The following is a 21,415-nucleotide window of genomic DNA, read 5'->3' as shown; positions in this document are numbered from 1 at the left end:
TCAAAGACTATCTTAGCTATTTTAAAATACATACAGATATATTCTCCAAAATTACAAACAATGGCTATTTCTTGATGACAGAACCATAAATGATAGTTTTACTTTCTTCTTTCCTATGCTTCTCTGATTTTGTTGTTGCTGTTTTGCTTTCCTTTTAATGATCCAAAAGTGTACACTTGTAGCTAAGGCCAAATATGTGACAAAGAAAATTCCCAGAACCACAGTAACTCTATAGCTGTGAGACACCCAGGGAGCCAGAGCTTGCTCAGTACTGGGTGGTCAATGACAGATGTCCAAAGAGACTGGGAAGGGGACCTCCTGTGAACAGGACTGTCAGGAGAACTCTTCAGAGTCTCTATCTTGGAGGAGAAAGAGTTTGGAAATCAGGATGATTTCTCTGAGTGACAGCAATGTACAAGAGGCCAACAAAACTTCATGAGCATTAGGATGCCTGAGAAATATGGTTGCATTTGGGGATATTTGCATTATGTGATAAAATAACTTGGAGACTTTGGCTATTTTTCTTGACATTTCAGGGTCCCTGTGTCAGATCCCAAAGGAGCTGTGAATAGGAACACGTGTGCTGGAGAAGCTCAGGATTACAGAATCTGCCTCACTCAACAGGAACAGGTCCAGGAACACTTCAGGGACAGAAATGAACAGTGTATCCTCATGTAATTGTTTTCTCGAAGATGGGAGCTGCATTCCAAGATGTCCAGATGTCTGGTCACAGCCCCTGGGAAGCTTAGCCCCATAGTTAGATGGTTGGGTGGAGGAGCTCTCTAAGCTTCCTCTATGTGAACACTCTATAAGAAGGGAGAGAAGGGGGCCAATCACACAGTCCTGAGGTCACATTCTTAAGTTTTGCTTTGTATTTGGTTTCTTTTCCATATATAAGTGCATAGATACAGGGAGGAAAAAATTAGAAGGCTACAAGCTCAGATATTTAGAATGGGTTTATTTTGCTCTTAGGTAATAGAATTTGTTGTGACATTGCTTTTCCTCTTTCTTGTTTATGTGCTTTTACATTCTTATTTACACTCACATTTCATTGTGTACAATGATTGTATATATGCTTTGGGGATAAGAATACAGACTGTAAAATGTTAAAGCCCCTGCATCACAACACCTCCTTTTGACGTTACAAACCCAAAGGAGAACACTGACTGCGTGAACACAGTTCCCATGCCCTTCTCTTGACTGTCAGGTGCCTTTATTTGCACCACAGATGTACTTATTCTAATGAAATGTCTTTCCTTAGAGTGGTAATCATTCTAGGACTATCTGTCAGGGACAATGTGAGCACATGATCCCACTTCTTAAGAAGAAATTCAGAGAAACCAAGTAGACTGTAATTGCCTCCCCCCAAAACACAATAAAATGAAAACCAAAAAAGCCTAAGAAAGAATTTTAAAAAAAGGATCAGTCATGTTTCTGCCACAAAAAGCAACCATTATTTACAATTCTGGGTGTGAGTGCAAGTAGCTGCTATTACTACCATGGGGGTCAAGGACACCCTTACCCCAGTGTATGAGTGCACCCTCTGAAAAGAAGAGGTTTGTAGACACTCTACCCCTAGAAATCCATGAGTTTCTGATTAAAAATATTGACCTAGACTTCAATTATAAACTATACTTTATGGCTCTGTCATTTGATGCCTTCCTATTTTACTCCCTAAGCTTGAAGGACTGACCTTTTTTTTTGAGGTCAGTGACCTTCAATGTTAAATAAATCTGCCTCCAAATCCTGGGTGACCTTTCTGTGTTTCTGCACTGGAATCCTGGCCTTGCCATTGAGTGCCACCAGCTCCCAAGTCATTTGTTCACATCTCACATAGATCTAAGAAAAACATCCTTTGCAGGATCATTGCAAAGATGTCATGAGTATCACTGATGCTCCGAGAGCAGTCATTGTTAAGTTTCTTATTAATGCTGTGCAAATTCAGCAGAGATAGCTACTGCTGGATACAGTGTGCTGAACAAGACTATAAAAATATATCAAGTACATATTTGGTGAACAACCTCAGTGAACTGATCTATAAAGCCTATAAAATCAGACTTGCAGAAGACAAGCAGAAGACCAAGATGATTACAGAGGGTATTTCTCTATGAGATGTAAGACACTCAAGTTGTCTAAATAGATTGGCCTGAGATATGCTGGCAGCCTTAGAAGTTAAACATATTCCAAAGAGCCAACTTTTCTTAATATGTTTCTGAAAAAAACAACACTTCCATTGCACTGCCAAAATAATTAGAAACTTTTGAAGCTCTGTAGATCAAATTAGCTGGGGAGGTGCTGTGGAAACCCTTGCCCTCCCAGTAAGTTTACCAATCCTACTACAGGGAAAGGGCCCTGAGGATTCTGCACCAAGGAAATGCATTTGCATTTACTTGACCCACATTTCTCTGATGCATTAATCACAAGACTTTCATTTGGGAAGCATTATTCATAGCTACCTGCTGCTCTGTTTTATAAAATGCATTCCAGGGAGCTCTGCAGCAGGACTGGGGTAGGTGTGGGTTCCTGTCAGAGTCAAGTCTGGTTCTGACAGAGGGAGGCAGGGAGGCATGAAGGCTGAAGAAATGGAGATGAAGTTAGCTATAGATAGTAGCTGATAGCCTGGCTTTCATGGGAAACAGAAGGAAATTATTTATAGGACAGAACACAGAAAGAGACCATCAAGCAGAGCTGATGGCTGACTCACAGCACAGGGGAGAAGCGTCAGATGATTAGGAAACAGCACAGAGGTTAAGATCTGTGCAGTTGGGCAATGTGGCTGCCAGACTGAGGATAAACAGGGCTAGAAGCAGCCACAAACTCCTCCATCCAGCTCCCACCTTCGAGGCCTCAGGGAGTCTAAGGTGGCAATTGTGAGTCAAATTCAAGTGCAGGTCTTGCAAGAAGAATGTGTTGCCCTAAAAGATCAGAAGCTGAGCTCAAACATGTTATCATTTTGCAAAAAAAGAAACAAATGTTAAGAAGCTTAAAATTTGGGCAAATTAGAGAACAAACTAGGCTAAAAAAAGAAACACAGAGCACCAGTAAGTCTGCACAGGATGGAAAGGCAGAATCATTAAGAACACAAAGCATTACAAATTCTGGGGAGGAAGTAGGAGGAGGTGGTCTTTGGCACTTTTGGTGGAAATATAAACTAGTGCAACCACTATGGAAACCAGTGAAGAGAGTCCTCAGAAAACTAAATCTACGAATTCCATCCATGCCAGCTATTCCCCTTCTAGGTATCTTCCTGAAATAAAAGACACCATACTAGAGAGACACGTGCGTGTCCATGCTCACAGTAGCACAATTCGCAATCACTAAAATAAAGAAGCAGCACAGATGCCTGACAAGACTAAAGCTTTAAAAACTGCAGTCTTTATGCAGTGCTGGATTATTCACCCACAAATAAGAGTACACTTGAGTCATTTCTAGAAAAATGGGTAAAACTTGAAACCATACAGTTAAGTGAGTTAAATCAGACATAGGAGGTTAAACTTAGCATTATTTCTCTTATAGAAAAACCCAAAATATAAATAAAAAGTAAGAAAGAAGAGGTGTTAACAAACAGACTTCACAGAGATGGGGAGGGAAGGAGGGAGAGGTAGGGAGGGAGAAGGAAAAGGCACTGAAAAAGACCAAAGCACAATATATATTCCCAGGAGCCCTGAGCGAATGTTACTATGCATTGCAGACATAGCCCAATTAAATAAAAATTTAAAAGTCTAATTTAACAATACTTTCCTAAAAAGGTCATATACTTTCTCCAGAAAAATAAAAGTGAAATGACAGCAGATCTGTATATTACTGGGAGTCAGGAAGCCCAGCACAGGGCAGTGGATGGTGGTAGAGGATGGACAGACAGACTGACTGCAGTCACTGACCAAGAAAGGGACTGACAGAGCAAGGAGGAAGGCAAATGTGCAAAGGAGCTCCATAGCAGAGAGACAGTGCAGCCAGTGAGTCATTTCTCCAGACTCCAGCAAAGATGGAACAGTTTTAAAATCAAAGATGCAGAAGTAGTTAGGGTGAGCTCATGGACACATTTTCAAAGGTGAGCATGTACAACTACTTTCAAACATATATAAAGGAAGGAAACTGGCAAGATGTGTATACTTGGAGGCAAAGGTCCAAAACAAATGAAAACACAGTAAGAGCCAACATAAAATAGTGCTTCAAAGTTTGGGATTGAGAATCACATGAACTGACCACAGGTAATGGTTGATACATTGTGTTAACCTGAGAAGTTTATGAGCTTAACAAAGTAAACTCAGCAGGGGCCAAGGTCTTCACTTGGTAAACATCTTGAGCCTGTGCAAGAGTAGGGCAGGGAGAAGGTGTGAGGCTACATCAGCCCCAGGGTGGGTAGTCTATAAACATATAAAAGGAGGAAAACAGGCTTCCTCCCACTTTTGCTCTTGTTGCTTTTGCTATTTTCCACTGCCTTGAACTGTTGCCCCTCACCGTGCTACCCTGCCTTTCCAGCTGATTATGGACAGAAATCTCCGTAAACTGTGAGCTAAATAAATTTTTCCTTCCTTAATCTGGATGTCAGGTAGTTTGTCTCAGCAACAAGAGAAAAGTACTAAGTCACCACCGCTACTTTAATTTCTCTGAACTGCGGATCTTTTAGAATGGGCTTCACAACTGCTCCTGCATCTCTGTCTGGCTCACTGTGAGAACCAGAGTCAGACTAAATCTGTAGGTCACTACTACTGCTAACAGGGGCGACTGCCAAAGCAGCAGAGACACAGCATTGTTTACTGACCTTGTTTTGCTCACAGAAGAAGTAACCACCAGAGAGGAATAGATCCTAGGCTCTGCACATAGTAATGTGTGATTGTCTATACAGTCTACAGAAATGTGTTTTAGATGCAGGGGGCTTGTTTCACTCATCTTCTGTGCATTCAGCTGTTCTTCAGGTGTCCTGTCCCAGGGCATTTTTGTCGTAAGCTCCCTCTGACACAATGGGGCACTCTGTCTTTCCTGAGATTCAAGATGGCAGCACGACTAAAGTGTGTCCAATATTTAATCTATAAATTTCTTTACATTCAAAAGATATTCTTTCCAAAGTTGACCAAAGAGACATTTTTAATGGAATTATTTAATTATAATTACATCAATTTATAAAACACCTTTGCCAAACAAAGTCCAGGGAAGCATAGATAGAACGCTGGATTGGGAGGTTTACAAAAAAGCAGATCCTTATGCCAGCTCCTGTTAGCCCTCTGCGAGCCTCAGTTTCCCTGCCTGAGAGGCAGAAGGCTGGCCTTGTAGGCAGGGCTTGCTCTGTCTGCGTTCCATGATGCTAAAATGGCGATGGGCTTGGATGTAACCCTGAGCACAACTCTGCTCTCTCCTTCTTAGTGGGACTATGCACAGGGTGCTCTCAAGTTCAGAACTGTGTGTGTTTTAACAGTGTACACAAGAGAACTGGGGAGGCCTTTAACTGCCCTTGAAGTCAGCAACTCTGAGTTGCCAGGAGCATAGAAGGAAGCATGGGACATGAGTAGAGCTGGAAAATCTGGCCTGCTTGATGTGGGGGTGAGCTCGGAGCAGCCTGAAGTCCCCAGTCCCATCTGAGCTGACAGGCAGAGGTGCCAGGTAAGAGGATGCCCTGTGCTCAGCTCAGTTCCTCCCTCCTGTGAAGGAAGGAAGTGGCTGCCCTGGAAACTCCTCTTAGGTCCTTTCCAATGTCCAGCCCTGCTATCCAGAGTGCCCTCTTGACAGCCTCCTTTCCCTCCTCACTGCACCTCCTTCTCCAGCAGCACGAAACACAAGAGGTGAAGAAACTGTGGCCAGGCTCTGGGGCCAGGCTGCCTGGTGGGAGTTCCATCACTCAGCTTGCCTTGGGCTCCGGTCACGTCAACTTCCCTGCCTCAGTTCCCTCACTGGAAAAGGGAGCTAATGCCGCTACTTGGTCAAGTCATGGTCTTGAGGAGAAATCAGATCAAATGGGACAAGGAGGGAAGGTGCTTAGACACATAGTAATGCCATAAAACATTAGCTACACCTGCTGTTGTAGCTGTTACTGTGATCTGTTGTTGAGGCAGTCATCCTCCTTGTGCTAACTGATAAATACTAACTAGTGAGACTCACCAAGTCCTAACTCTCCTTAGAGCAATGTAGCACCTACTGTCCCTTCCACAGGGTGTTTGTACTGGATACACAGTAGCACCCAACTAAAAGAGCTGGCAATAGACAGTAGACAAATGTCTCTCTACCCGCATGACAGGGATCTGCAATCTCCTCCTCCAACTCTGCACCAGGTTACAGCAAGAAAAGTTAAAGTCACAGTATCCCTTGGAGGAGAACAGTACAAAAAATAAACTGATTTCTTCCTCCTCTTTCTGATGCTGCTTTTCCCTCCAGTGTGGGCTCTCCTGACCACAGAGTGTGGCAAGGTCAGGTTTCAAGTGTCTGCCACCATGGCCTCAGGAGTGGCATCAAATGCAACTCCAGATGCTCAAACCTAGACTGCAGGAGTCAAAGCTCAGCACCTCAAATTTTTATTTTTGCAGAATCCTGAGCTCTTGTTTCACATTTCCTTGCTTTCCTAGTTAAGGACAGAATCTCAGGGTTGAGGGATCTGGAGTCACTCTCAGTCTCTGAGGCCAAAAACCTTTTACAAACACAGAATTGGTAATTTTCAGATCCTCTGTCAGTGGCAACTTCTCATAAAATAGGGCCCCAGGTCACAATTTCATTGTGGTTTTTTTTCCAGGGGAATTAGTGAAATTCTTGTTCTGTTCCTCCTGCTAGGGCAACTCTGTTTAATTGACACCTGCAGGCATCACAGGGGCTTAAAGGAGATCTGCCCAAACTCCATGGAGCAAATTCCGCCCACCCTGGTGGATGTGGGCCACTGTCCAAAGGAGCTACCAGAGACTCAGGAGCTGTACACAGCTGGAAACTCACCCTTGGGGGATTAGGAAGTCACCTGGAAACTGTGACTTCCCCACACCTTGAGATGCTGAAATGTGGTATTTTCTGTCACTGTGAGGGAGGAGCCCTTGGGGTTACTGCAATGAAATGTGCCTCTGTGCTCAGCATCCCTGCCCTGCAGCAGAGCTGTGCAATCCAGAGCTTTCCCTTAGGCTGGGATGCTCAAGGTTAGGTCTGTATGCAGGCAGCACACGCACTGCCACAGTCTATCTGTCCACCACACCTGGGAGCAACTGTCCACATCTGGCTGCATCTGGTTTTATGGATGATTAAAAGATTAAATGTTCTCATATAACCCATATGTCCATCTCTCCCCATTCCTCCTTACTGCCCTCCCTCCCTGTACACAGCACATCACACAGACAGGCAGGCAGGTTTCATGGCAGAGACAGACAGACAGAGATACACTCTCAAACTCTCATACACCTCTCTTTTCAGAGAAAACTGTGACTGAGTATTATTTCTAGGTCTGAAAACAGACATTCCATCAGGAAGAGCTTATTTGATTCAGGTCTTTTGTGGGGAGGCCAGGTCAAAATTCCACATACTGTTCGCCAACTCAGAGAAAAACATTTCATATAAACCAAGCACTGCTCACACACAGCAAGTGGTCCTCCTGCCCCCTAGCTCTCAGTCAGCCTGGGCCCCACACAAGAAGGCTGCTCCAGGCTGTACTTCATACCTTGGCAAGAAATAACACTTGACAAAAGCTTTCTGAAGATTGTTGAGTTTGATTCAAATATTATACTTTAAATCATCAAAATTTCTACTGAAAAGAGAAAAAGAGAATAGTCACAAGCAATTCAAAGATAGCAATTCTTCTTGTAAATCTTCGCAGGTCTGGTTTTAAGAGGAGTTTCCCTTCATCTGGATAGAATCCTCAGTGCTATTTAGAGGGAGCCTACATTTCCATTCCTCCATTACCACTCCCCACCCACAGAACTGTAAGAACTGGTGACATCATTGCTGACCACTGCAAGGGAACCCAGAGAAAGGGTCTGCATATTCATGTTTCTCCCTTACTACTAAATATGACCAAGACCAGGACCAATGTAGGCAGGAAGAAATTCTGCAGAAGTTTAGAAACAGGTGACACAATGCCATCCCCACTGGAAATAATGCAACATTTATTAAATTAATATTGAGAATCAAAGAGTGATTTGGGGTATTTGAGCTTTGTAATCAACCTATTTCATTTATGTCCCCATGTTGTCCTGCCTTCTTCCAAGAAAGAACTGAAGGGAGCACACGGACACACCTGTTGAGCAATTCAAAACACACAAGTATGAACATACACATGTAGCCAGAGTGAGTTTAGTACTCAATACTGTAGACCATCAGAGAAGGGTTACAATTTATTTCTAGCTTCTTAGCAATGAAAGCGAAGAGTGGGACTTTAATCCATCAAGTTATAACCCTCTCTAAGGCTAGGAAAGTAAAGCTGGAAACATATTCAACCAAATCCAGGGGGTCTGATTTTTCCATTCACACCAGGGACAGCAGCAACACTGTGTTCCCTGGCTCTGTTTCAGCAGCAGCAATGACCATGAGTTACTGCTTCAGCTCCATGGCTGTTCACCCCTGCCCTCATTTAGGCTGTGTTCCCTGTGTGGGGGGCTGAGTTTCTCAAATTGGGGTGACTATGGCCCCCAAAATGCATTTTTGTTTGTCATAACCTTGGAAACGTGCTACTGGCACTATAGTAGGTAGAGCCCAAAGACACTGTTAAACATCCTGCAATGCAAAGGCAGTCCCACATGAAGAGTCATCTGTATAAAGACTGAGGTTGATAATCCTGGAGCATATTTAACCAGATTTGAATATTACGCAATATAGACATGTATCCAACATTACACAGTACCCTATTAATATACATATTTCATGATTTGTGTGTTAGTTAAAATGTTTTTAAAAATATTTTAAAAAAGAAAATCTTGTATTTCTGGGAATATAGCAGAGTAGTGAAGAGCAGAGAAACAATCTCTCCAAGATTTGGTTCCAAATATTGGAATATAGAAATGTGAGAAAGAGAAGAAGAAATAATGGGTCCCCATGACATAGCAAAGATCTGAAGCAAGAACTGAAGCCCATGGGGAAAGCAAAGAAAGAGACCTCAAGCTAAAGAATGAGGTGGCATGCAGTGCTTTCTCCCTAGCCCAAACTTGCTGCTGGGGGGAGGGGAGCTCAAACCTGTAGATTCACAGTGAGTACTGGAACCCTAGAGTCTCCATGGATAAGTGCACCAGTGGACAACAGCAGTGGATGCAATGGACTGCAGTGGCTGTTGAATTAGGTATTTGGGTTCAGACATCCCCTCAGAGTGCAATTGGCTTGTCATTGTCTGTAGAGGGGCCAAGTAAACTTGTAACTCAGAGCCACTGCAGGTTGACTCCATCTAGCATTTGACAGGGTGAGGTGGAATTGAGTTCATGGCAGCAGATCAAGGAGCTGAGTTCAAACTAGCAGAAGGCAGGTGGAATGCTGCAGGCTGCGCAAACAGGATCCAGTTCCACAGCTAAAAACCAGCCTTGATTCAGTGAAACTAAAGGTGCATACATGCAATCCACCACATTGCTGAAAATATACAGCTGACTTGATGGGATTAATAACATAATCTGAGCTGTGTCTGGCTCAGATCATGAGCCAAACTTTGGCTGTCAGAGACAGAGAGATATGCCTTGAAGTGAATATTATTTTTCTTTTCATTTTTTTCTTGATTGTTTGTTCTTCTTTTCATGAGTGTGGATATTGGTTCTAATTTTTTTGTTATTGTGTCATTTTATTTCATCCTTCTCTCTTTTCCTCCTCTTTTACCCTCTAGTTTCTCAAAGTTTGAGTAATCTTAGTTTTCTTCTAGTGGTGCTTCTAATCTCTTGCTCTTCTTTTGTTTCTCTATTTTTCACCCTAATGCCTTTTAAATATTTTGCCCTGAAAGTGAAATTGCCATATTCAGGGTATATTTACTATATAATTTGTTTTATTTTTAGATGTTGTTATATAAACACAAGTCTAGTTCACACCTTTAAAGGAGGCAAATAATAGTTGCTATTTTTTAGGCTGATGATGCTAATGTTCTTACTGATTGTACTATGTTATTGTACTTATTGTACTATGTTAGCCCAGGTGACATAATTGTTCTTATCAGTTGTTCTTCATGGTATGCCAAGACTGAGATTGCCTAAAGGTCATAAACAATACTATGGGCCAGTGCCAAAGAACTAAGTTTTAGGTCAAAAAGGCAGCGAATTCTCATTCCCATAAACTGAAGAGGAAGAATTGTGCATCAGACTCAAAACTCAAAGCAGATAGTCACTGGGTGAAAAGTAGTCAGGTTCTAAATACTAGTAGTAAAGCTACCTGCCATAAGCAATGTACAAGCATCCATCTATTTAAACAACAACAACAACAACAATAACAAAAAAAAAAAAACCTGAGAAGACATAAAGGCAAGCTGCAACTCTAGACCTTCAAATCACCAAAGGTAAACCCAGGGGGCAATGAGGTAGAAGAGTTCAAAAGCCAACCACATGGACTCTCTCAAGTGGTAACAATCGAAGTTACAAAGCAGATGAATGAGAATATAGAAAAAAATCAAATCAGAAATAATTTTGCAGACAACTAGTGAAATAGTGATCATAATGAAGAACATGGTTAGTAACTCTAGAGCAGATACAAATAAAAATATAGAGGATCTTAGGAAAATGAAGGAAATCATGAACACCTGAAGTGGGAAAGAAATGGAACCCATGAAACAGATTCAAACAGATACACAGGAAATTAAAACTTCCATTGAAAGTATACAAAGCAGAATAGGCCAATGTGAGCAGCGAATATCAGCTCTAGAATACAGGTTTCCAGTTAGAGAACATGAAAAGAAAGATTTCTTAAAGTAGCAAAAGACTACAAAAAAATCAATCTAAAAGCTACTAGATGATGTTAAGAATAATATCAAATCAATCAGAACCAATAAAAAAGCAAGAGATATTGCAACTGACATAAAAACCTGTTCACAGAAATGATGGCAGAAAACTTCACAAGCATGAAAAAAGCATTCAAAATACAGGTGAGTTTGGAATATAGAACTCCAATTAGTCATGACCAACAAAAATCTACTCCAAGGAATATAATGGTCAAGATTCCACAAATTCAACAGAAGAACAGAATACTAAAAACTGTTGTATAAAAGAAACAACTATAAAAGGAAGCCTATAAGAATCATAGCAGACTTCTCAATACAAAGTTCCAAGTCACAAACAGCTTCGGATGAAGTATTTGAAGACCTAAAAGAAGATAACCTCCAGCCCAGACTGAGGTACCCCCAAAAAACTATCTTTCAAAATTGATGGGGATATAAGGTACGTCTATGACAATACCTGAATAAATCCATGATTACCAAAGCAGGACTCTGAAATGAAGGACATAGAAAGTGATAATGAGGACTAGAACTCCAACAGGATGAATCCACTAGGCAAAGCAAACAATAAAACTTAGAGGGAAAAAAGGGAACCAACAAAAGGAAAATAATATAAGAAGGATAAGCCAATACATATCAGTTATAACAATCAAACATACATGGTTTTAAGCCATTAATCAAAAGAAACAGACTAGTAGAATGGATCAAGAAATAAGATTCAACAACAAGCTGCAAACCAAAAAAAAAAAAACATGTTTTAAAAAAGTAATTCACAGACTGAAAGTCAAAGGATGGAAAACAACATTCCATATGACATGAACCTGAAAAAAAGTATGGGTAGTTATACTATTTGCAGACAAAGTGAATTTCAAGCCAAGACTCATTAAGAGAGGCAAAGGAGGTCACTTCATCCTTATAAAGAGTACAATTCAAGAGGAAGATATAACCATCATAAATATATGTGTGCTAAATATCAGTACAACCAACTATATAAAACAAGTATTAATGGATATGAAAAAATCAAATAACAACTAATGCAATTGTAATGGAGGACCTCAATATGCCACTGTCACAAATAGATCAATTAGATAAAAAATCAACAATGAAATATCAGAACTGAACCAAACTTTTGGACAAATGGACTTAGTAGATGCTACACTTCACATTAAAATACATATACTTCTCAGCTGCACATAGAATGTTCTCCAAAATAGATCACATACTAGTTCATAGAACATACTTAAGTAAATACAAAGGAATTGAAATTATTCCATGCATATTATCAGATTATAATGCAATGATACTGAAAATTCATGACAAAAGAAACCACAAAACTTCATAAACACATGGAAACTGAATAATTCCTTCTTGAACAGGCACTATCTCACAAATGAAATTAAAAGAAGAACTTAGTTTTTAAAATTAATTGATAAAGCCAATACAACATACCCAAACTTTTGGGATGCAATGAAAGCAGTCCTATGAGGGAATATTATAATGCTGAACTCCCACTAGAAAAACAGAGAAAGCCAAATAAACCACCTAATGCTGAACCTCTAGTTTGTAGAAAAAGAGCTCATATAAGAAAGGTTACAAAGATTAGAATAAAATTAATGCAACTGAGATTAAGAGAACAACATAAAGAATCAATAAGCTGAAGACTTGTTCCTTTGAAAGATTTAAAAAAATTGACAAATCTTAGTGCAACTTACCATAGAGAAGGAAAAACTGTGAGTCAGTGGCAGTTGTGAGGTGCAGGGAGGAGAAACAAGAAACCAACCCCTTTCTGTGAGCCAGCTGCTGAGTGGGCTGGCAGACAAGAAAAGCACCACTGGTTCCACAAGTAACCAGATGATTCAGAGAAACACAGGCTAAGATGATTAGCTACTGAAGTAAAAACAAACAAACAAAACCCCCATAACTTAATACTTGTATTGTTTGATTAACTTTGCAGACCTAAAGCCAGTAGTCTGAGCATCTATTTGGAGGATAACAATATGCAATATAGTAACTATGGGGGATTCCTTTCTGAAGGTGGTAGCTATTGTTAATTCCTTATTATCTTGTTTTAAAGTCCTGTATTATTTTTACTGCTTTGTTTTGTTTGATTTTATTATATCTTATGGCATGGCAGCTATTCCAAAGATAAGATATATTATGGTAGCCATTGTTGATTTTCTATTATCTTGTTTTGAAGTCCTGTATCTCTTTCATTGTTTTGTTTTGATTGGTTTTGCTCTTTTCTGTTTTATTTTATTATGCCTGACGGTATAGGCAGTTATTTTCAAGATAAGAAGAAGTATTATGGTAGCCATTGTTAATTTCCTATTGTCTTATTTTGAAATCCTATATCATGTTCACTGTTTTGTTTTGATTGTCTTTACTCTGTTTTATTTTGTTTGGTTTTATTCTTTTAAAATAAAAAAGACTCAAATCTATGCAATTAGGAATGAAAATGGTAAAACAACAACAGATCCTGCAGAAATCCAGAAGATCATCAATATCTACTTCTAATAAGATGGAAAATGCAGAAGTTGACAGATTCCTAGATACATATGAATTTCCAGATGAATCAAGACAAAAATTCTATATAAATCAATATCAGTTAATGAAATTGAAGATATAATTAAAAATCTACCAATAAAGAAAAGCCTAGGTCCTGACGGATTTATTGCTGACTTTCACAAGAAATGTAGAACTGCTACTTCTCAAACTCTTTAATAAAATTGATAGAAAAGTAATAATCACAAATTCAGCAAGACTTATTTTGATACTAAAACCAGAGAAAGATCTAATCAAAGAAGAGAATTATAGATTAATCTCCCTAATGAACACAGACACAAAAAATCCTCAATTAGATACTGGAAAATAGAATACAGCAAATAATCAAGATATTAGAAAATGAGAATAAAATGTAGAAATGGCAAGGGGAACAAGGGAGGTGGGAGAGGGAAAGGAAAAAAGAGACAAGAAAAAAAGAATAAAAGAAAAAATGGAAACAAAGCTTTTATAAATAAGGAGGGCAAAAGGGAATAAAGGGATGGAAGGAGAATGTGAAAAAAAGAAAAAGCAAGATATATCAGGTACAGATACAAATTCCCCATTATGTACATCTAAGATGTACCAGTAAAATAAAAAATAAATGATTAAAAGTAAAGAAACTCCTGGAACACCCTGAAAGGGTGGCGTATGTGACTCTGTGTATGTATTTATGTTTTAATAAAAAAAATCAATTTTTTTCTGGTTTTAGAGAACATGAGGCTTGTTGCATAGGTTCCATCTACTCTAAAAACCTATACAGAAGAGAGATTTCTTAATTGACAGAGGAAGGAAAATGATCCCAAACAATTGTTCTGGATCCAGGATAAAATGACAAAAAGAATCTCAAAGTAGGAGGTCTGGAGGCCATAGAAAAGGACATCTCAACAACTCTACCTGACTGTATTGTAAAGGCTGGACATTGCTTACAAAAACTGGAAGCCATCCCATCTCTGAACTGACTGAGCAGATGACCCTGGTCAAGAAGAATGAATTTTACAGCAGGGATGGAAGGGCTGCTGGAGAGGAGAGAGCATAAACACATGGAAAGAACACCCAGGAAGTTGAGAAATTGCCATCGATGATATAATTTAGATTTGGACAGAGAACAGCATGCCTGAATGTCTCCAGCTCTGACCTGTCTGATGCAGGTGCAGAGTTAGTGGCTTCCAGGTGTCCCTGCAGCTGGGTGGCTTCTGCCCATGCCAGCTGCCTCTCTTGGTGACTGAGACCTGGGCTCCTTCACATGTACCACTTACACGTGATTTAACATGACTGCGGCAAACTTGGCTGTATTATCGTGCCCATACTTCTAGTTTTGGCTTTTCTTTCTTTTCTGTCTACTCTCTCCTTTCTGAGAAATCCCTAGTGTTCTAGGGATGGAAAGGTCAACTTATAATGGGTAAACTATACAATACAAAATTTAGCTTTGCTCCCAAGTCCTTCAATAATCACTTTTAGATTTTTGCTACATAAAGTGGACAATTCGAGACTTGGGCTGTTTCTGTACGCTGCTGGCCTAAGTTTTTATGAAGATAATAAGTAATGATTCTCCCTGATGATTATGTGATTGTGGATGTGACTTGCCTGTGCCTATGCATGTTAAGAGGGTAAGCTAGAAAATACTGGGAGTTCTTAGAAAGTCTTTCCTGCTTCACACAGGAAACACTTCATGGGGACATGCAAACATCTCCATTGCCAAGGATATGCAGGAAAACTTCATCCATGTAGATTCCAGATGGTCACCAGGAAAGAATGAAGCTGAAAGCAACCTCAGAATCATCCATAAGCAATGATTATGAATCAGGCATGGTGGTGCATGCCTGTGATTCCAACTCCATGGGGGGATGGGGCAGAAGGATTACAAGTTTGACCCTAGCCTGGGCAACTCAGAAAGTTAGCAAGACCCTGTCTCAAAATAAAATAAGTTTTTAAAAAAGGGCTTGGAATGTAGCGCTATACAAAAGCGTTGTGCTCAGTGCAAACATTTTAGAGCTTTCAATGATAACAAATAGCTCACTGAATCACCTATGCCATAGGTTTGGCACCACTGGTTGGATTGAATTCCCAATACTACATATATATATATAACTTCTTTAAGAATCTCTGGTAGGACAATTAAATATTATAGTTTATACACATTACTTTAAATTAATTGTTATGTTAATCAGAGCAACCTATTCTTCCTGCATTAGATTCTGAACTCTATTAAGTCATACTTCATAGCCTTTTTCAAGTTATTTTATGTACTTCATTATCTTCAAAGAACAACCCATAATTTATTTTTGTTAATTCAACCAACGTCTTTCCCCAATGTACAATCATCTCAAGGCTTTGTCTCTAAAATAGTTAACATATGGTAGTTATATAAAAAGTGATAGCAATATAAACAAATATCAATATAAGTTGCACATAAATATAAAATGACATTCCGTATCTATTATCCAAAAATGTAACAAAAGACAAAACAAGACAAGACACAGATTACTTTTAGTGATAGAAACTCTGACGTTAAACACATGGAAGAAACAAGCCTGTCCAAGAACACTGATATATCCTGCCAGGAAGCCCATTTTTTGCATCCTGAAGGGCTCTCAAAATACTTCCTAATAGGTTTCCTGGCTTTGTTAATCCTGCTCATCATACACAAAACTGATCTGACAGAGCATTATCAGTCCCACTCTTTCAATGAAATACTTCAGAAAGCCATCTCAAAGCCACATGCATTTGAGAAGGACTGAAATGGTGATTTGCAGGTATGTTTATGGGCATCTGATTGGAAACCAGTTGCCTTCTCTGCCCTGGGGTTATTTGTGCCATCTCAGCTGGCTTCCAGAACAGGCCACATGCAGGAAGAGGCTCCAAGAGCTCAGTTAAAAGTCACAGGACTACAGTGCCATCATGGGCCAATGACCTCTGTGACCTCATCCCCAGCCCCTCTGGCAGTGCCCAGGCAAAGGGGTGAAGAGCAGGGGTCGGGCTGAGGGAGGAAGCGCAGCTGTGCTGTTTCATCCTGAGAGACATAGAATCTCTCCTGGATTAGGGACCTTCGTGTTCCTGGATGTCATTATCTCAGCAGCTATGACTGCAAATGCTATTAGCAGTTAAAATGCACATTACGTTATCTGGCCCCTTCTAAAACCTCATCAGATCATTTATCTTTTAGATTCTCATAGCAACAAGTTCTGATGGAAAATGCACATTTGTCTCAATCGTGCTTCTATAAGAGGATTGCAGTCGATTAACCATGTCGGTAGGGAGGGGAATGACTCCATCCCAGGCCCAAAGAATTAAAGTGTGCAGAAAACTACACTACTAGTTTCCTTATTGCATCATAAAATGCCAGACAAATAGCGACAGCACATTTTCAAAGCAATGAACTTACTTTCAGTGCAAATCGGGCAGCATCCTTTTCTGTTGAGAATTTTACCCTAAGCAGGAGAAAAACAAATACAGAATTAATGCTAAAAACTGCTGAAGACAAAGTTCTTTTTTCAAATGTAATACCAGATAAATCAAGGAAATCAGGTCCAGCTGTGTTTGAACTCAGCACCCAAAAGGTGCTGCTGATGGTATAGTGAGGTTTCAGGTGTTCAGTTCTGAGGCCAGGCCTGGTCATTCTGAAGGCCTTCCTGTTTGTGTCCTCTGAGAAGTGTGAGGCCTATCTCCTGTCTTTGTTTCTGCAGTCTAGGTGTCAGGCTCATGCAACCTGTGGGTGTGGGTGTATTGCAGATCAAGCTCATTCAGAGTCCTTCTTGCTCAAAGTGGTGTCTTGCCATGTCAGGTCACTGGGATGAGCCCAGAGCCAGTGGGACTGAGTGGAAACACTAAGCGATTTCCATTACTTTCTGGAAATTAGCTGTGATTTTCCCTCACTGCATGTCGTTTCATGTTTTCACTGCATGAAGTTTAGAAGAGCAGGTACATTCTCAGGACCCAGAGGACAACTCTGTCTCATCTGTGACTCAGTGGTCAATGAAAGGGAGAAGGATTGTGGGAGAACAGCATTTATGGAGCACTTGCTGTATCACAGAGTTCCTGCGGGCCCCTCACATATATTACATTAACATCAGGTTAGTTGTATGGGTGTGAGGAGTTAAAGTTATTAAGGGTTAATGGATTTTAGTGATTATTACAGTGTTATTAAGTGCATGAGAACCTTATGAGCTGAGCACTTCTCCTTTCATAGATGATAAACTGATATCATGTAATGGGGAAGGTTAAACTTGGAATTAACCTGGCTTTGTGTCACCCTCAAGGCTGTGTTCTTCACACTGCAGATTTCCATCCTCCGTATTTTATTTTAGGAGAATTTAAGGTCGATTGAGTTTCTGTCCTACATTACACATTCCTCACACTGTATCTCATTTAAACACCACCATGCTCCAGGTGAGGGGCTTTGTCCAGTTTACAGGGAGTAAAGAAACAGGGCCACAGAAAGGTTGTCCACGACCCAGGACAAGAGCACATAGGTCATACACTGCTCATTCACTGAGGCCAGATGCATCAGAACAGCTGTGGGTATTTAAAAAAATATAAACAATTATATCAACTTTTTAAAGACTGTGTAATTATTACAGAATCAGAACCAGAACCAGAACCAGAACCAGAACCAGAACCAGGTCTTTTCTGTTTTCTTGCATCATCTAGGACACATTAAAGGTCATGGCAACTTGGAATGAGACTTCAAACTCAGCCCCACTCAGCCATGCCATGGCTTGGGGCATCAGGACACTTCATTTCCCACAGTTCTGCTATCTGTTTCTATCTGGCATGGAGCTTTCTTTAATTTGGAATAACTGGAAGCAGCTGAGGACAAAGCCACATGTGTCAGCTCAGCCCCTGGAATGACAGCCCCAGGAGAACAGAGAAGGCCCCTTTATCTGTATGAAGCAGAGAGGATTAACACCAAATCTGGAGCCCAATGTGGCTGGATTCCCTATATCTACACTGAGGCAGAACCTGACATCTCCCTTCTGGGGAAACTGATATCTCTTTTCTACAGGAAAGAAGAAGAAGATACAGATCATGTCACAAAATCAGGCAGGAAATAAACCAAGAGCAAGGTACAAAGCCAGAGAGCGCAGTTCCACATAATTGACTGTGGAGGTCTGGACACCCTGCAGCCCCATGTGTAAGGGTGAGTGCCCACAGCACCCACCTCAGGAGGTCTCACAGTTAAGTCCAGGGCCACAGAGAAAGCTTCAGTACACATCAGAGGATAGTGTCATGATCTGACCCAGTCCCCACGGGAACCCAGACAGCCCTTCTCACAGGCCACACTTCTTTGTCTCTGTGGAGTTGCCAGTGGGGACAAGCTGGGAATCCTACTTAAATCCTTCTGCAGCAAGATAGGGACTTCTGGAAAAGAGCTGTGTGGTAGCCAAGAAGGACAGAGCATGAATTGCAGATGCTCAAGTCATTTTAGCTTTTTCAGTTCCCCCAGGTGATGCTGAGGAGGAGAAGTGAGTCTGTAAAGGATTCCCATGGGAGGCTAAGCCACCTCCCAGTCTTTCTGCTGGCCTCTGAGAAGGGAAGGGGGAAGGGGAGGACCTACTGGAAAGACACACAGGAACAGAAAGGTGGTCTTTGTGGCTGCAGCCTGCTCGAGATGCTAGCAAGCTTGGCAAGATGCAGAGGAAGGGCTGGGAAAGGCCTTTGCAGAGAGCACATTTGTGGTGACAGAAAGAGGGTTGTACTGTGTTATGGCTTGTGTCTAAATGTCCTGCCAAAGTCTCCTAAGGTCACAGGTGGGGCTTTCTTAAAGGTGGCTGTATCTAGTGTGTGTAAGGCTGGAACTGATTCATGGTGCAATGCCAGCTTCAAAGGCAAGGATTAAGGGCATGAGTGCTGTCCCTGCCCTAGGGTGGGTAGCTTTCATACAACATCAGGGAAGGAAAGAGTCTTGTCTTCCCCCCTTGCTTGCTTTTGCTGTCTTCTGCCTGCCATGAACTGATCTCCTCTGTGAAGCCACCCACTCTCGAAGCTAGCGGATTATGGACTAAAACATCTAGAATCTGTGAGCTAAATAAACTTTTTCCCCTTTAACTTCGGGTGTTGGGTATTTTGTCTCAGTAATGAGAGAAAAATAACTAATATGTCCTCCCTGCAGTAAGAGGACAGTAACAGCTGTTGACCTTGCTCCAAGCTGAGCTGGAGGCCACAGCAAGGCTAGGAAGTGGGCTGCCCAGCCACTGGGTGGGTATAGCCCCCGTTTGCGTCTTGCATGTGGAGGAAGCCAAGATTACTAACATGTGCTGGGAGACTCATTGCAGGAAGGTGCCCTGAAGCCGGCATTAATGATGTGAACCCTTTTTCCCAATGAATATTTATAAGCAGCCCCTGCTCAAGTCTACTTATCACATCTCCTCTCTCTTTTTTATAGGAGGTTTTCAATTTTCTGTCTGAGGCTTTTTAAGTAACACTAATTAATGTTTTTTCTTTTCCTTTCCCTCCTTTATTCAGTTGTCTAAGGGCAACAGCTGTTGTTTTCTTGTCCTTCCTTTGGCACTCAAGTAAAAAAAGCAACTTTTGTTTATCATAATACCAGATGTGAATGAAATTAAAAGCTCTCTATAACAGAGAAGGGAGGACAAGTCCTCAATGTACAGATACGTTGTTCTCATTCACTGGAAGGTTTGACATTTTCCCAAAAGTATGAAATCTTGAAAGGTTTCAAGTTGCTGAGGTGAATTCAAAGAAGCTCTTGCTTTAGAAGATAATGGTGCTTTATTCAACATGCCAGACTATGAGTTTTGAAAGGAGGCATTTCCACAAGGACACTCCTTCCATTTCGGGCCTGGGTGGACAGAGAACTTGAACAAAGGGCCTGGCTGAGGAAGAAACTTCCTGGGGAGTTTGTTAGTAAGCAGCCACATGTCACTCCATTGAAAGGTATGGTTTGAGAAGGGAGAGAAAGAAGGATAAAGGTAAATGATGGTCAGGATGTTAAACAGAAATTGCAGCAAAAGAAAACAGGGGAATAGGTCTAAGCAGAGTTGGAGAGGTTTTATAAAAGGAACTGGGAGAAGTCAGTAAGAAGTAGGGGACAGGCGCAGGCGGAAAGTGTTCATGTGAGGCGAGACTGGGCAGAAGGAGGAAGCTTGCTGGGCACCGGGCTTCCCTAGTTGGCTTTGCCAGATCTGGCTTCTGTGTTCAGAAGGTGGCAGGCGACCTGCTTACACAGGATGCTTCCCTCTTCCCAAGGTTAAGAGAGAGTAGACCACTGTCCAGACATACCCGTGGGCAGCTGCTGATGGACACACACTGCTTCCTGTGACACTCCGTCTTGCCAGTCACACAGGCACAGATGGTGCAGTTGGCTGAGGACCACACCTCGCCCTCCTGTGGGACAGAGCACAAGGTTCTGTGGGAGCTGGGCCAGAGGGTGGGACTGCTCTGTTGGGAATGAATATCTCACCCTGAGCCAGGAAAGGCATCTTTAGGTATAATGTGTCTGAGCTGTCACCTATGGAAGCTGTAACCACAATATATGGGGACTGTTTTAAATTTTCAAAACTTGATGACAGTAGAAGCTACTTTGCCATGAATTTCCCTTAAAATTCTCCTTGTCAATTCCAACACACTTATCCCATCAATTGTGCCCATTTCTGAAGCAGTTCTGGAAGTCCTCTTTCCTAAGTGTCTTTAGGAGATAATGATAAAAATAACACAAAAATACAGTGAATGCTGCTGCTGAGTGCCACCCAGTGGAAAGGCAGGCTTATAAAACATGGTCTATCCTCATCCACCTCATTCATCACTTCTGGCATCACGCAACTTCTGGCTCTTCCCCAAAATCTAAATGAGCAGAAGAGGTTAATATTCTGAATGGATTTAGCACATCTAGCCAGAGACAACAGAGCAGTTGAGACATTTAGAAAAGAGGACCTCCAGGACTGCTTCAGAAAGGAATCAGGGTGATGATATGAATGCACTTACAGTGAGGACAGTATTTTGAAAGGAATTCCTGGGAATGTGTCTTTTACTGCAGTAATTTTTTTCTTTTTTGCTTAAATATTT

General features: G+C 41.2%; 1 protein-coding gene across 5 annotated transcripts in view; it reads right to left on the bottom strand.

Annotated features, from left to right (window-relative positions):
• LOC134472453 (BMP-binding endothelial regulator protein-like) overlaps positions 1–21,415 on the bottom strand; it is a 262,792-nt gene that overhangs the window by 74,508 nt on the left and 166,869 nt on the right. For all 5 annotated transcript variants that reach the window (XM_063233856.1, XM_063233857.1, XM_063233854.1 and 2 more), the window contains exons 10-11: positions 20,633–20,737; positions 16,779–16,824 (exon numbers count right to left, since the gene is read on the bottom strand). In XM_063233856.1, the coding sequence (XP_063089926.1) occupies positions 16,779–16,824; positions 20,633–20,737 (151 nt within the window). The remainder of the gene's footprint in view (positions 1–16,778; positions 16,825–20,632; positions 20,738–21,415) is intronic.

The sequence above is a fragment of the Cavia porcellus genome, unplaced genomic scaffold (assembly GCF_034190915.1).
Source record: "Cavia porcellus strain 051 isolate PalLab524CR breed Dunkin Hartley unplaced genomic scaffold, mCavPor4.1 scaffold_23, whole genome shotgun sequence".
NCBI lineage: Eukaryota > Metazoa > Chordata > Mammalia > Rodentia > Caviidae > Cavia > Cavia porcellus.
Note: the sequence above shows the minus strand (reverse complement) of the source record. Positions and strands in the feature narration are given on the sequence as shown.